Raw genomic sequence first — 15,162 nt, forward strand, 5'->3', positions numbered from 1 at the left:
CACACTGAGCTGCTGCCATGTGATTGGCTGATTAGATATTTGTGTTAACAAGCAGGTGAACAGGTGTATCTAGTTAAGTGGCCAGTGAATATGTTGTTTATCTAGAATTTTATATCTTTATATCTTTTTATTTTCACTGTTGGTCCTTGAGTTGCTACATTGTCTTTCGTTGTTCAAACAACGACAATAAAGACTGATTCTACTGTAAACTGTGAAGCAAGGGTTGACTTTAAAGAGAAGTGTGGATGCAGCCAGCGAGTGGTGCTAAAGCTCCACAGGTATGAAGAGTAAGAGATGAAGAAATGTCACCGACTTTAACAGGCTGAAAATAAGAATGAAACTTTCTGAACAAAACATATCGAAGGAAATCTGTAATAACACATGTGATGTGTGTTCACTCAGTTTAATACAGTTGACCTGTTTATCAAGTCAACCAGTGACGTCTGACCCAGCTCCAGGAATAAACGCTGCAAAAGTTAATTTCACAAATGTGTTTCCCCGCTCATCTCCAAGTTAAACCCCCGGAGCCGACTCATTAACACAGAAAACACATTTATTGAGAAGAGAGGAGCATCAATGGGAGAATGCACTGGAGGGCTGCGGCACTTAGGTCCCGGATCCTGAGGGCTGGACCTTCACACGACGTAAAGCAAAAAGCAGAAGTGTCCGAGAGAGAGGGAGAGAGGTTACACGACGCAGGCTGGGACAGAGAGGAGGAGCACCGTTTACATTAAAGCTTTTAATCAATCATCAAATCTGACTCGCAAACAGAAAATTAACACAAGTCATTTAGCAAGAGTTGGCACCTTTGATTAATATCTTTAAAAAAACTGAAAGAAAAAGCCAATAACAAGTGAATAAAAACAAGAAGAGCTGATCGTTCCATCCCAACCTCCAGTCATTACCTACAGAGACATGTTGCATAAAACTGTTTCAGGGCTTCACAGATTTTAAACTCGTCTCTAAATCCTGTTAAATTTCATGTCGTCTCCATTTCTGAGACTCTGTTGACAAATCAGTGAATTCAGGGGCAGCGTGTCTCTGCAACATAAAACAGGACTGGTGCACGGATGCTGGTCAGACCGTTGTCTCCACACATTATTCTGTTTAAATCCTTTACAGCTGTTATACAGGAAACCCTCTCAGTTAACTGAACATCTTAAGTGCTAGAGTTGAAGGCAGTTAGACGTCTTTTAGACGTTTCACCTCTCATCCGAAAGGCTTCCTCAGTTCTAGAGGCTGGATGGGGAGTCCCCGGTGTTTAACCTTGTGGAGGTGGTCCTCAAAATCATGGACCCACCCTGTCGTCATGTGAGTCATTAGGGTCACATGGGTTGAGGTGTGAATGGGGGTTAAATCACATCAGGACTGCAGTGTAGATGGAGACTCTCCAACCAGCCTCTAGAACTGAGGAACCGTTTCTGATGAGAGATGAAACGTCTTCTAGAAACCTAAAAGAAGTCCAGCTGACTACCATGACCTGAACCTACACAGACTGAACATCATTTTAACCAAGTGTCAGTTCAGATTAAATCTGAATTTACAAAGAGTTGGAGCATCGACTGCAGCCCCTTCCCTGGACAATTAGGATTCAGGAGCTGTGATGGACTGTGACTGTTGGTGTGCTGTGCTCATTCTTGTGCCTGATGGACCAGTGAACATCTTCTGTGCTTCAGTCAGTCTTTTCTTTTCGGGGTGGGGGTGGGGGTGGGGGGGTTAGAAGCAGAGGAATGTGCTTTGCTGTGCTGGGAGATGATGAACTGTGCTTCATGTTGTGCATTAGATTTACAGCACCGGGTCACCTTGGAAAAACGTGTGCATTCGATTCTTTGGACATTGGATATGAATCAGTTTCATTTCTTCTCCTCTAAACTTAAGGTGATAAAAGGAAAACACATTATTGCAAGATAAAAAATAAAACAAAAAGCTATCAGCTGAGAAAATAATATCTGCACAGACTGGATGATCTCTATTTTAGAGATACAGAATCATAAACTCTGGATTATATATATATCTTAAAAATGGATAATAAACCTCTTTGTTTTCTGATGAAGCCCCAGTCTGAACTTACAGTATGTTTTGGCATGCCACACTATAAAACCACAGGGTTTTCATAAGGCAAAAACACAAGACTCTCAAACGTTAAAATAAAACAGTTGTAGGTCCAGAATCCGTCTGATTTGTGTTGTCACCGACACAATGCAAAGCTTGTTGTGTGGTTTTAATCTGCAGCTTCTCAAATGACAAATAATTAGAGACAGACTTTGTGAGGCCAAAAAAGTTAAGAGCTCGAAAAAAAACTTATGGGCCCTTAAGTCCAGGAATAAATCCTGACCAGGCTCCGTCACAGTGTCACTTAAATCAGCCTCTCATTATTTATCAGCTGCAGGATTTTATCTTTCACAAATCAATAATCTAACTTCCATAGAAATCATATGAACTCCTTATATGTAGATTTTCTCTTTCTGTTTTTTTTTTTGTATGACAGCATACAACAAGTTTGTACAGGAAAAATGATTAAAAATGGTTATAAAAGAAGGTACTTTTGAGGCAAAAAGTCTTTAATAAGAAGAGACTGACTTGGGTTTGTGCTCCTTTGGTAGTAAACTGCATCCTCAGCCCCAGAGATGGACGGCAGGACAGAGAGTTATGGCCGATCAAGAGCTTCAAAGTCGCTCTTGTTTTGTCCCTTTCAGTCCTCTCACTCTGTCGTCTGTCGCCTTCAGTCCAGGTTTGGTTTACGGTTGTTTTGTTTTTTTTCTGGACGATCTCTGTTGGTTTGAGTATCACGTGATCAGACAGCAGTTGATGCAGCGAGGTCCCAGTCTTCTCTTCAGAGCTCCCTTCTTCCTCTTGGGAGCCAGGATGGCGATGATGGCCTCGTCGAACACCGTCTTCAGGCCCTTCTGGGTCAGTGCCGAACATTCAACGTAACAACACGCACCGATCTGAGGAGAGGGAAAAGAAACCATCAGGTACAGAGTCCACAGTTGCTGAGATGATGGCTTATGGTAAATATGAACTGCATCTTATCAGATTTAAACAGCAGAGGGAGGATGGACTTCAGACTCGACACTCTTCTCCTTCACTGAGGAAACAAGCAGAGAAACTCAGCAGCTGCTGCTAATGCTGACTGTGTTTCTGTAACCTAATGCTACGACTGTATGTGGCTAGCAGTGTAATAATATATCATTTGCTTTGGCTGGGGCTGATATTATGAGGTAACTTTAGCTGCTGATGGTGGGTGAGCAGAGGGAGCGTCGACTGGAGCTGCCAGTTAAGTTGTTGTGTGTTGTGACAGTAACTAATGTTGAAGAAATGATTTGATGTACGCTCACAGTCTCTTTCAGACACCTGCACCTTGCTAACGTTGAGGCTCAGAGTAGTTGTGGAATAAAGGACGCCTGTGGCCTTGGAAAACTTCATAACCCCCATGAGACGGGAATCCAATCTAAATCATATTCTCTGTTGCCAAAACTTCATGGATATCTGATTTTAAAAGAATCTAGACTTTCATTCCTGAAGAGTTGACGTTCATTCTTGGTTTCTGTCTGACAGGAGCGATTAATCACAGACCACATTTGGTATCTGTGTCCTCTCTGGTCTTGAACTCTGCTGGACGTCTGTGTTGAGCCAGAATGTATTTCCAGGATTCAAAGAATGCACAGAGGTCTGACTGAGCATTTCACTGAAGACATAACATTCCTGGGTCAGATCAACTCACAGGGAACTGACTGGACCTGATACCTCGATTCTGTGACGAAGCTTCACCTCTTCGGTCAAACATACAAACCTCCTTTGCCAGTTTCTGTCCTTGCTCAGTCGCGATCGGCTTTTCCTTCATGTCATTCAGTTTGGCAATGGTCTTGGGGTCATCACGCAGGTCAATCTGAAAGAGATAAGGGAATACAGTGATGCAGAAATGAGTCCTAAAACCAGGAAGTCAGTTAGCATGTTAGCATGTTAGCTCTTCCTGTTGTCCAGTGTGTTTCTGGTTAAATGTCTGAAATAAGGTCTGTGGTTTTAACACAAGCTCAAGACATTTTCAGGTTTTATTCTCGGACATAAAATGGGTCAGTAAATCCCCCACTCCTGATGTTTGAAGCTTTTACGTGTCTTAAAAAAGGCGGTTGCTAACGAGTGTCTAAATGAGACTACAGAGGTTGTCGGGGACGTTAACATGAAAACCCATCTACTCACCAGTCCACCTTTACAGCCTCGTTGTGTTTCTACTCACGCTCTTTCAAACTCTCACTAACTTTCTAAGAAGAAAGGCTTTTGTAGAAGAGCTCAGAGCTAAATGAAATGACCAGTTGGAAGCTTAGTGGTGGAGACGTTGACGTCATGTGACCGTGGTGTAGTTGGTTTATAGCCTAACATTAGCTTCTTACTTCAAACATCAGAACAGTGGTGTTCATCTGTGAAGATGATCTGATCAACTAAACCTGAAGGATCAGAAACTTTAGCTGCTCACTGTTTATTTTCTGGAATAACGTGGCCGTGAGTCGAGTCATAGAGCTGAACTGTATAACCGACAGTGTGGTCTCATTTTGAAACATGTTGGCTCACACTTCCTGCTCTTATGCAAACTGATTTCACAGCCGACCACGAGGTTCCTCACTCTTTTATTCACTGCAGCGCTCAGCAACAACTCATCTCCGTCTCCACAATGACCAGTAAACACAACCACCTGCACGGCCTTACAGGGAGCGACCTTCATTAAACCTTCTCTTTTCGTTACAAAGCTCACGGGACGTTACAGCCTCTACCAGACGAAACAGCAACTGAGTTATGACAGGAACTGATAAGGAAAAAAAAGCAGTAAACATCAGCTGACATGAGATAAATCAGACACCCACTACATCCTCCTCATCACCGCTGGGCCTTGGCTGCACTGGCGTTTGGTTGCCAGGGAACACGGACCAAAAATCACCCACAAGTCAGCTCTCATTTTTAAGAGGACATATGGTGTTGGCAGAGGGTTTAAGGCTTAAGAAATAAGCAGATACTCACTGATTAATGTCTCTTAACGTCTGTACCCATTTAATGATGCATCTACTGAAGATCACAAGACGTTAGCCTCAGCTTTAGCATCTCTGCAGAGGCTAATTGGTGGTTTAAACAACATAAGATTTAATGATTAGTGTCAAGGAAGTGAAGACTTGAGCATAAAGCCACAGATCTTTTAAACCAACATCAGATCAGCCTGAGGTCCCTGTCAGGTTAGAACTGGGTCTTACTAATATTTTTTATCTAATAAATTCACTCTTCTTGTCTATATCTGTTCTTAATCCCATTTATTAAAGCTGCAGTGATCAATATTTTTAAATAAACAATGGAAACAATGGTTAGTTGTAATTTGAAAAGGGTCATGACGCCAGAAAATTACCACCCGCCTCTGCAGCTCCCCTCAGCTCTAAGGATTGTTTTAGCATCTTTCAGCTCATTGCTTTGGGTTTACAGCCCACACTCAACTGATTTCATTCAGTCTCACAGCTCCCAGCAGCAGCAGGCAGCTATTTTCAACCAAAAACTCCACTAGCTGGTGAACACAGTGGAGCATTTAGCAGCTAAAGAGCCAGGTATTTCCCCCAGGAGGTGGTGGAGACCAAAACAGAGCTAAAAGAGAGGAAATACTGGATTTAGATTCGAACAAATCTGTTTGTACGACTGGTTCTTACATGAGGCCCACTGACCTCTGATGTTGCCTGATACTTGTTGAGCCATTTCATTCCTGTTTAGTCCCCTCGGCCTCTTTCTATTTCTATTGCCTCCTAAAATCAGCAGTGGAGCTTTTACTTGTCTTTTAAAATGACCTGAGATTGCTGAGAAATCATCGCAGGAGAAACATGTGTACTCAACAACATCTCAACTTATCTAATATTCTCTTAATAACGTAATAATTTTGTCAGAAAATGGTGACAGTGACATTTTCAAATGCCTCGTTTTGTCCAACACAATTTAATTGGTTCAAGTGATTTCATATCATTGTCAGGTTCTGCTTACTTTTGAATTTTCTGCCTCAGTTTGTGGATTCAACAGAGAGAAACTCCTGAGTTTGTAACCTGAGGTAGAAGGAGATGAGTTAAAAAGCTCTCATTACCTGAACGTTCAGTTTAACTGTCTGAATGATTCTATAGAAAGTCTGAAGTTACTATCCTTTGTAGTTTTTCTGTTTCAGGTTGCTGGACACTGAAAGTCATCTCCTTCTATCTGAGGACATCAGCTCATCAATCAGTCCGTTCTTTATGCTAACCCCCTTCAGGGTTTAATGCTCATGGCAACAACACCTGGTGGATTTTAACGCACATTTGTCCATGAATTTAACAAACTGTTCTGCTGGTATCTTGAGTGGCGTTAGCAGTGTGTCGGGGACTGACCTGGGTGCCGATGAGCAGGTAGGGGACACTGGGTGCGTACTCCTGCAGCTCGGGCACCCATTCCTCTCGCACATTCTGGAAACTGGCAGGATTAACCACAGAGAAGCAGATGAGGAAGACGTCGGTCATCGGGTAGGACAACGGCCTCAGGCGGTCGTAGTCCTCCTGCAAGAGAACAGGACACAGATGGGTGACACTGGAGAGGATGAGAGGTCAGGACAGAGGAGGACAAAAGAACCAATGACTCATTTCCATTTCTTAATATCTGAGAAATTATTATTCATGAATAATTAAAGTGAGTAAAAGAATGAGGTCCAGATGCAGACAAACTTTAACTCCTCAGAGGAGCCAGGGAGTTTGGAGGAGATTTATTCACAAACTGTGAGTCATGTGACAATGGGAGTCACACTGGGTGAGAGAGGACACATTTCTCTACGTCTTCATATAGAAAGTGTCTGTGTAGGTTGGAAACTGTGGGAATTAAAAGAGGTTTGAATCAGATTTTTTGGTTAAAAAAAAACAAAAAAACTCAGGTCTCAGGTTTTGTGACCTGTTTAAAGTTTAAAGTTAAAGTTTAAACCATGATTCTATGTGTAGTAGAAGTATGATGAAATAATGTGGCTCTAAATAGGAGTGGGTTTGATCATCTTTACAACAACTTCCCATTCACTTTCAATGGGAAAATATTTGCAGTTTTTCACAACTGGGGAAATGGTTACTACAAACGTGACACAGCTCACTATCTCCGATCATAAACACAACGCTCTGATGTGGTTTTGTCAAACCTGCAGGATGAGTTATGTGCTGAAATTTGAACTGAAGACGAATAAGAAGAAGGAACGTGTCGGATTATAACGTATTTTCTGTGCTTTGTACAGCAGGAACATAAAAATGTTACGCATAAGAAACTGCACTTGTTATCAAGAGAACAGACTGTGAAGAAGATGACCTTCACATCAGACTTCCCCTCTCTTTCTCTCCCCCGTCCTGACAAAGACAATTAGAGATTATTTTACATTTTCCGTCCTCGGAGGCGAGCTGAGCACAAGGCATCGCCACAAGACACTGACACGCTGCCATCTCTGATATGTGTGTGGTGTAAATGGCTAATTCACAGATGCAAGACTGTCCTTTTGTGTGCCACATCAAGCGCTGCCTTGTCCTCGCCAAAGATAAACCCTTTCGACAGAGTCTCTGACTTGCACACATATGAATATTCATGACCCATCTCACTTCTTCTGATGGTTTTCTGCTGCTGGCCTGAAGACACAGTGAATCAATGGATCTCCAGTAATTAGACGTGACTCTAGCAGACCAACTTGGGCCAAGTGAATCAATCTCACTCTCACGTCTTGGAAATTTATTGTCTACATCTCTGGAATCAAAGCAAATCGGATGCAACATCCCACTGTGCCAGAGATAGCTGCAGTGGGACGACTGAGCGCCGGCGTGACAAGTCTTTCACTCTGATGCCTTCAGCCATTCGCTGCCAAACACAGTCCAATACTATCACACTGCTACAACCCCAGAGACGAGCCTCTCTCACCCAAATGGATTAAGGGGAAATGGTTATGCAAATGTCAGAAGATTGTCCAAACAGCAGCAGATCAGCCGGGGCAGGAGCGTCATCTTTTGTTGCCTGTGTAATGAATTTAAGATATACTGACTTCAGCCTGCGCTCGTATCATAAGATGACTCAACTCCGCCTCAGTGGAGCGGGTCAAGTGGATATAATTCAAAAATTTATGAGTTCTTCATCCTCTTACTTCCAAATGAGTACAGTATGTCACCGCGCTCACACTGCAAATCATTCTTAGAGGTTGTTTTTAAGCTCTCAGAGGGAGCGTGGGATCGTCACGTGGGATGATTGAGTGTTTACCTGACACTATCTGAACTTCCTGATGTGATAAATCAGTTATGGACTCAAACCATCTGCTGCTTCAAACAGGCGATGAGGATCTGCAAACACACGTCTGACTTTTAGTTTTATAGACTGAAGTGAGCTGAAGCATCAACAACATGAATCAAATGATCGGATGCTAAATTTAAGAGCAGCCCACGGCGGAAAATGTTGACAAAAACTCAAGCGACAGCGTTACCAAAGAAGACGCCTCAAAGGACACAGCCACAATGCAAGACTTTACAGTCCCAGACCCAAACAGGTGCTGCTGGTCCCTCTAAAACCACCACCACACTGAAAGATTTTTGTTCCATGTGATCCAGCCTTACAGGCAGGTGAATAACACTGATCATCTGGTTCCAATCCAATGTTCTGCTGGAAAACTTTGGCTCCTTCATTCATCTGGACGTTACTTTGACATGTGCCACCACCTAACCACTGTAGACAGCACTCCCCAATGTCAGGGGCCTCCCTCAGCAGGAAGACAAACCCACTACGCAACCAGGCCTGTTCAGATATGTCTGGAGGAACACAACAAAAAGCCCAGAGTGTGAACTGACCTCCAAACTCCCCAGATCCCAATCTGATCCTGGATCTGTGGGATGATCTGGGACAAGCCAGAACCATGGAGGCCAGAAAAGGTTCATCAGTTCTAGAGGCTGGTTGGATAGTCACAAGTATTTAACCATCAGGGTGGGTCAACGCCTCCCCAACCAGCTTCTAGAACTGAGGAACCCTTTCAGATGAGAGGTCTTCAAGAAACATAAAAGAAGTCCAGTTGCCTTCTACTCCAGCACTGAAGACTACCAAGACCTGGATGATTGAGAACCTACACAAACATACTCACCTTAGTATGAACATGTAAATCTTGATTCATGTTTTATTTAGACCTTAAGTAAATGAAAATGTTCCCATTTAATTTCTAAATGATCCAGGTCACAAACTTTGAAGGGAATAATGTCCATTTTCTATAATTTTACAACAAAAGCAATTAAGAAATAACAAATTCTACATAATAATTTATCTATAGTTTATATTGTGTCAGTATGACCTCATTTAACTGCCTCTTTATCCAGTTTATTTTCCTCTGACTGCAGGAACACGTATCAGCACATACTGTCCTCATATATTCACTGTATCTGTCACATGGGAACAACTACACTGTGTTTATGTGTCTGTGTGTTCATGACCTTTGCTTGCACAAGTGAATCCACTGATCCCTGATGAGCCACAGACATAAAGGAACACAGTGTTATCCACTCAGCAGTTTACTGTAAACAGGCCTGGAGCTTCTCTGAGACCCAGCCCTCTCTCAGTGGATCCAGACTGAGCAGATCCTCCTCCGCCGTTCGGTCTTAGCTTTGATTAGAGACGTTTACACTCACGCTGCTGCTACGTAGCTTCATTAGCACAGTTCAACAGTTCACGTGTACACACCAGTCTGTCCAAACTCGTCGGGGGTGTACGGTAAATATTATGATTGGCTGAAAGGAAATGAGAGCGGCTCTGAACCATACGTGCCCATACATCAGCACTGAGTGTCTTCATTTGGCCGCTGTGTGACTGAGCTCTGTTGACTCAGTGACATATGAGTGCTATGATATCAGTGAGTCATTCCCTCCTCCTCCATCCATCTCTTTCTGCTCCTGTCTCCTCGGGCTCTATAAACCGCCTCTGTCCACAGAATCACAGACGTCTGCTCTAACATGGCCGCCGGGTGGGAACGCCAGCCCAGAAACGGACGCCTCGATTCCAAAGATTCACCGTGTCTGATGTGAAATCTGCTCGTTCTGCAGAACTGATTTAACCTCAGGAGTAAATATATATATATATATATATATAGTCGTGCTTCTTTCTGTTTTACTGTCTCTTTAATGGTGATTAATGTTTATTAACCATCGCTCGAGAACATCCTGCCATACTCCATTCAAAAATCTGACAGTTTAATGTTGCCTTTAATGGCAGTTAATGGCTGATACACACTGGTTCAACATCAGTTAGAAGCAGCTACAGAATCTCATTTTACATACGTCCTTTAACAGCAGCTCAACTCTTTAACTCCAACTGTTCCAGGATTAAAACTAAAGCAGTTAAAGGAGAATTCCACTGACGTTAAACAGCTGTTTAAAGTCTTCTGTTACTGACGACGTCTTTACGTCTCAGCTGCTGAAGCAGACAGGACACTGACCAAACTTCACAGCCTCTTTACAGGACGTGACGTCCAGATTAGGTCAAAGTGCAGAGGTCAGGTCACGTCCAGCTTCTGGCTCTCTGCCCTGACGCTGTTTAAACGACAGATTAAATCGTGATCGTTCCTCAGCAGTCGGAGCAGCTGAGCGGTGACGGGCCTCCAGCAGCCTCCACCCTCCAACCCCCCACTGGGACGTCAGAGGGTCACTGGGCCACTCGCTGAGTCACAGAGAGACTCATCAGACGGGGGGGGGTGTAGGGGTGAGGTCGGTGGGGGAGTAATGGGTGAGGTGAGGTGGTAACAGTGATCACAGGATGTGCAGCTGAGTGTGAGAGGGGCTGAGTAAATGAGGATCGGGGGGTGAACAGGGCGGCAGAGTTCCTCCCCCAAAAAAGCGTCTCCATGGGAACCGCAGCACTTAGCATCCACTTCCTGTTTCGATGCTGGATTTTCTTGAGTGCAGCAGCAGCAGAATGAATAAGTAAAGACTCTCTGCTCTGTTCCCTCAGCACATTCAGGAAAACAGAGTCCGTATGGAATAATTCTGTAGGCAGCGCCCGGGAAGCGACGTGGCAGCAGCTCCACGCCGGCTCCTGATCATGTAGCCTGATGTGACGGCGCGGAGTCGCGTCCGATGAGGACGACGGCGTGTATCTGTAAGGCTGCTGATATCCTTGTGGAGCTGCAAAGCATTGTGGGAGCTCCAGCCATGCGAGGAGCAGAAATATTCCAGGGAGCCTGAGGCCGATCGAACACGTGTAGAGGTTTAAATGAAGAAAGTGAGGCAGACAGAGAAAGGAAAATGAAACTGAATTTATCCCATTTCTGAGCAATCACCCCTCTCCCCCCCCTCCCCCTGCCTCCCCCATCTGTCTCTCTCTCTTCCTCTTTCTGTCTTCCTCTCTCTCTCTCCCCTCGTCTCTCTTTGATCAGATGCTGGAGCTATAAACACTACCAGCTGGCCTTGTGCTCCACATAAAGAGGTCAGCCGAGTCGGGGGCGAAGGAGGAGGAGGAGAAAGGGGGGAGGAAAGGGGGGAGTCACATTTTCAAGAGCGGTAACTCAACCCTCGGCGGCCGGCAGCACCCACAGCAGACATCTGGGAGAACTTCTCCATTTCAGAGACGCTCTGAATCAGCTAAAAGCAAACCCTCCTCACCCCATCAAACACGCCAGAATAGACAATAAGCTTGGTTTCCTCTTTTTACAACCGAGTAGTAACACTTCAACCATCTGTTTTCTGGAGAAAAAATATAACACAGCCACAGGTAGCTGTCTGAGAGGGAGGGAGGCTGTGATTTGCTATTCATGGACTCGTGCATTTAGCATTCATGAATGAAGAGAGCAGAGGAACGGCTGGATGTTTCTCCGCTGACCTTTCAGAGCTCGGGTTTTTGTCTTTCCTCAGAGCAGCTCACGTTGCAGATTGTGACTCATCCTGACTTCACACAGTTAAATCCGGAGCAGAGGAAAGTGTTAACTATTCAACATCTGACATGTGCACAGTTTTAGGTTGCTGGGAAGACGGGTTAAAGGTCACGAGGCAGAGAGCGCTCCTGCAGTTTAGCAGGATTCACACTCTAAAATAAAAGAGCTTTATCTGTTTCCTTCATCATGAAACGCTGCATGGCTGATTTCTGTAAATATTTAGAGTTGTGCAACGTTTACATCCTGCTGTTTGTTAGCTTACAGTCTTCTTCTTTTGCATCTTTCTCCTGTCAATCGGGGAATTAGCATCTAATTTACATGGCTCACTGTGCACATGTCGATTAAGACGATAAGCTCACAGCAGCATTAACACAACAACAGCCGCTCAGGCAGCAGTTTATCGCTGCACGTCAAAGTACACAACACTGTCCTCAAAGTCCAGATGAAGACGGTCTGAAAAACATCAGTCCCAACAAACATGGAAACAACAAATCTTTACAATCAGCTGAAAAGGTTTCATCCCAGAGAGGATGAAGATGCTGTTTGTCTGTCCACACTGAGTCCTAGCAGAGCTAACAAGGCTAACAGCTAACAGGACTGAACCAAAACTAACACCTATCAGGTCGTCCTGAAGCTTCTGATGGAAAGTTCTGGACTGTAGCAACAAACTCCCAGACAGGAAATACTTTTCACAAACAGCTGACTGTCTAATGTGCTCCTCTACATAGAAGGTCCTATCAGAGGAATCTGTGATCAGTCACAGGTTTTTGTTTTACATTTTATGATCAGTTACCACACAAGTTACTTTTTAATGTTTAGTTGAGGCAGAAAACACTGTTTTCTTTAGGCTTGTGCAGGTGTAAACAGGAAGTAGATTGTTTACTTCCTGATCAGTTCAGTCACAACGTGTCCTGATCCCTGACTGGTCACGCTTCGATCACATGACCCATTTCAGCCTCTACATGTGTTTCTGAACTCGGTGTCTTTCTTACTTTCGGCCGTTGTTGTTGCTCGTTTGTCGTATTTTCAGTAACGAAGCAACTGCAGAGTAAACAGTCTACTTCCTGTTTACACCTGCATGTGGCCACTGCGCGTGAATGGTCATGTGATCTGTGTTTTCAGGTGTGTTAGTGTGGAGGAAAAACGCTCGTCTGCACGTTTTCAAATGAAAACGTATCCGTGTGGACGCAGCTGCAGCCGTGTGTGTGTGTTCTGTGAGTGTGTGTTATTTATACACTGGCAGTGGAAACACCACTGAGTGTGTGTGTGTGTGTGTGTGTGTACAGTTTTAACTCTTGCCCACTGAATGGCACATTGTAAAGGCATTAGACAGCCCCTGTTAACAAACCTGTGACGTCACTACTGGACATAGCAGCGCTGTTCTCCACATAATAGATCTATTGAAACCCCTTCACTGCCATCACTGTGTGTGTGTGTGTGTGTGTGTGTGTGTGTGTGAACGCCATCACCTGTTGCAGCTTAGCGTCCGGCCTGGATCTGAGGCCTGAGGGTGTGTTGGATAGTTACTGGTCCCAGGAGCAAACTGGGAGCCCAGGATAGAGGCAGAGAGAGTGTGTGTGTGTGTGAGAGTGTGTGTGAGTGTGTGAGAGTGTGTGTGTGTGTGTGTGTGTGTGTCCTTGACATGCTTGGCGTTCAGCCAGAGTAAAAAATAAACTGTACCTGACCAGCTGTGTCATACAGTCCCAGCAAGTACTGCTTCCCTCCAACGTTAACGCTCACTGCAAGAAAATGACAAAGAGCAGTTGAGAGGAGGAAGGAGGGGGGGGGGGGGTAAAAAGGGAAGGAAGGAGGGAGGGGGGGGAGGGGGAGGGAGAGACCCCTCTCTGCTGTGAAGAAGGCAAACAAGTGGTTTTGATTATAGCAACAGATGCAGCCACTGCAGAGCCGGATCAGTCCTCATGTTGCAGTCAGACAGACGGACCGGGTCCATACCTGCATAATGATCAAACACTGTGGGAACATACTCCTCAGGAAACGCGTCGTTGGCGTAGCTCATCAGGAGACACGTTTTTCCCACCGCACCGTCTCCGACCACGACGCATTTTAACATGATAGTACCGGTTCCGTTGGCCATGATCCCGACCTCAGCGTCATCATCACCGGCCCCCGACGCCCTGTAGTCCCGACCTCCTCCTCCCGCTGCTGCTGCTGCTGCTGCTGGGCGGTGATCCCCGCACCGCGGGCATCAGCAGCGTCGGAGGCGGACTGCGCGGCGCACGGAGTCGAGCTGGAACTGCATCTCTGTCTCCCTCCTCCTCCTCCGGTAGTACCCCCAAGATCTGCCCGGGAAGGAGTTCCCTTTTCACGGCGGACAAAAAAGAAAAACTGGATCCCTCAAGTCCTCAGAGCTCCTACCGCGGCTGAGACGCCGCCGCTCCGCCGCGTCTGCTCCCCGGTGAGACCCACGCCTGTGCTCTCGCTCCCTGGCGCACTGAGCTGCTCCTCCTGCTCCCTCTGCTCCCTCTGCTCCTCCTGCCTGCTGCTGCTGCTGCTGCTGGTGGACAAGGTGGGTGCGCTCGGTGGAGGGGCGGAGCTTGGGTCTGAAAGCAAGGGGCTCCGGATAAAGTTCACTCCGCCTGGTGAGAGAGAGACTGAAAGAAGTCAGAAATATTAGTCAGACATTCAGCCGGTGAAGATGGAAATAAAAGCTCCTGCTTCATAGAGCTGGTTTCTCAGTGTGACTTCATATGAAGTGGATTCACAGCCTCCTCCTCTGTACAGCTGCGTTAGAGTGAAAACACCTCTGCACTCAACATGTCACTGAAGTCAGAGCTCAATTTAATCAACTGAACAGATGATCCATCCTCCCTGAGCAGGAGGAGCAGCAGCAGGAGGAGGAGGGGGGACAGGTGTGACCTTGGCCAGGTGTGCTCTGTCTCCTTGAATTCATGAGCTTGTATCCGTCTTAATAAAGTCTCTGCTCTCGGGGCCAAACGTTGACAGATACAGACTCTAACAACAGAACCTGAAACAGAGCATCTTCATGATGTTAAGGTTCCAGATGTGTTTGAATGTTTTCAGTGTGAATCAGTCAGGAAGCAGCAGACTGAAACACAGAGCGTCTGATCATCATCGACAGGAAACAGAACTTCTTCATGTTGGTATCTGATTCTGATTAGAATCTGTAGCAGCAGCTGAACTCACAACAATTGTTCACCAGGAAGTTAAATTGAAAGACGCTGTCAAACGCTCTGCTCTGTGTTTCCTGGTTGAGCTCGGTCTCTTGGTTGACGGTCCCTTGG

The 15,162-nt window shown here is 45.3% G+C and overlaps 1 protein-coding gene across 1 annotated transcript; it reads right to left on the minus strand.

Moving 5' to 3' along the window:
* Window positions 1-535: 535 nt before the first annotated feature.
* Window positions 536-14,414, minus strand: LOC108885146 (rho-related GTP-binding protein RhoQ). Its single transcript, XM_018679345.2, has 5 exons — window positions 13,853-14,414; window positions 13,580-13,638; window positions 6,381-6,545; window positions 3,794-3,889; window positions 536-2,948 (listed from the first exon to the last, which is right to left on the minus strand). The coding sequence occupies exons 1-5, from the start codon at window positions 13,992-13,994 to the stop codon at window positions 2,787-2,789; spliced, it is 624 nt and encodes a 207-aa protein (XP_018534861.1). The 5' UTR covers window positions 13,995-14,414; the 3' UTR covers window positions 536-2,786.
* Window positions 14,415-15,162: the final 748 nt, after the last annotated feature.

This window comes from Lates calcarifer, linkage group LG16_LG22 (genome assembly GCF_001640805.2).
Source record: "Lates calcarifer isolate ASB-BC8 linkage group LG16_LG22, TLL_Latcal_v3, whole genome shotgun sequence".
NCBI lineage: Eukaryota > Metazoa > Chordata > Actinopteri > Centropomidae > Lates > Lates calcarifer.

Bases quoted from the DNA above. Each gene is read 5' to 3' on its own strand.
- LOC108885146 (XM_018679345.2), bottom strand. From the start codon at position 13,994: ATGGCCAACGGAACCGGTACTATCATGTTAAAATGCGTCGTGGTCGGA. The intron at 13,639-13,852 runs GTATGGACCCGG...ATTTTCTTGCAG, and splicing joins AGTGTTTGATCATTATGCAG to TGAGCGTTAACGTTGGAGGG. The intron at 2,949-3,793 runs GTTTGTATGTTT...CCCTCTCCTCAG, and splicing joins GACAGAAACTGGCAAAGGAG to ATCGGTGCGTGTTGTTACGT.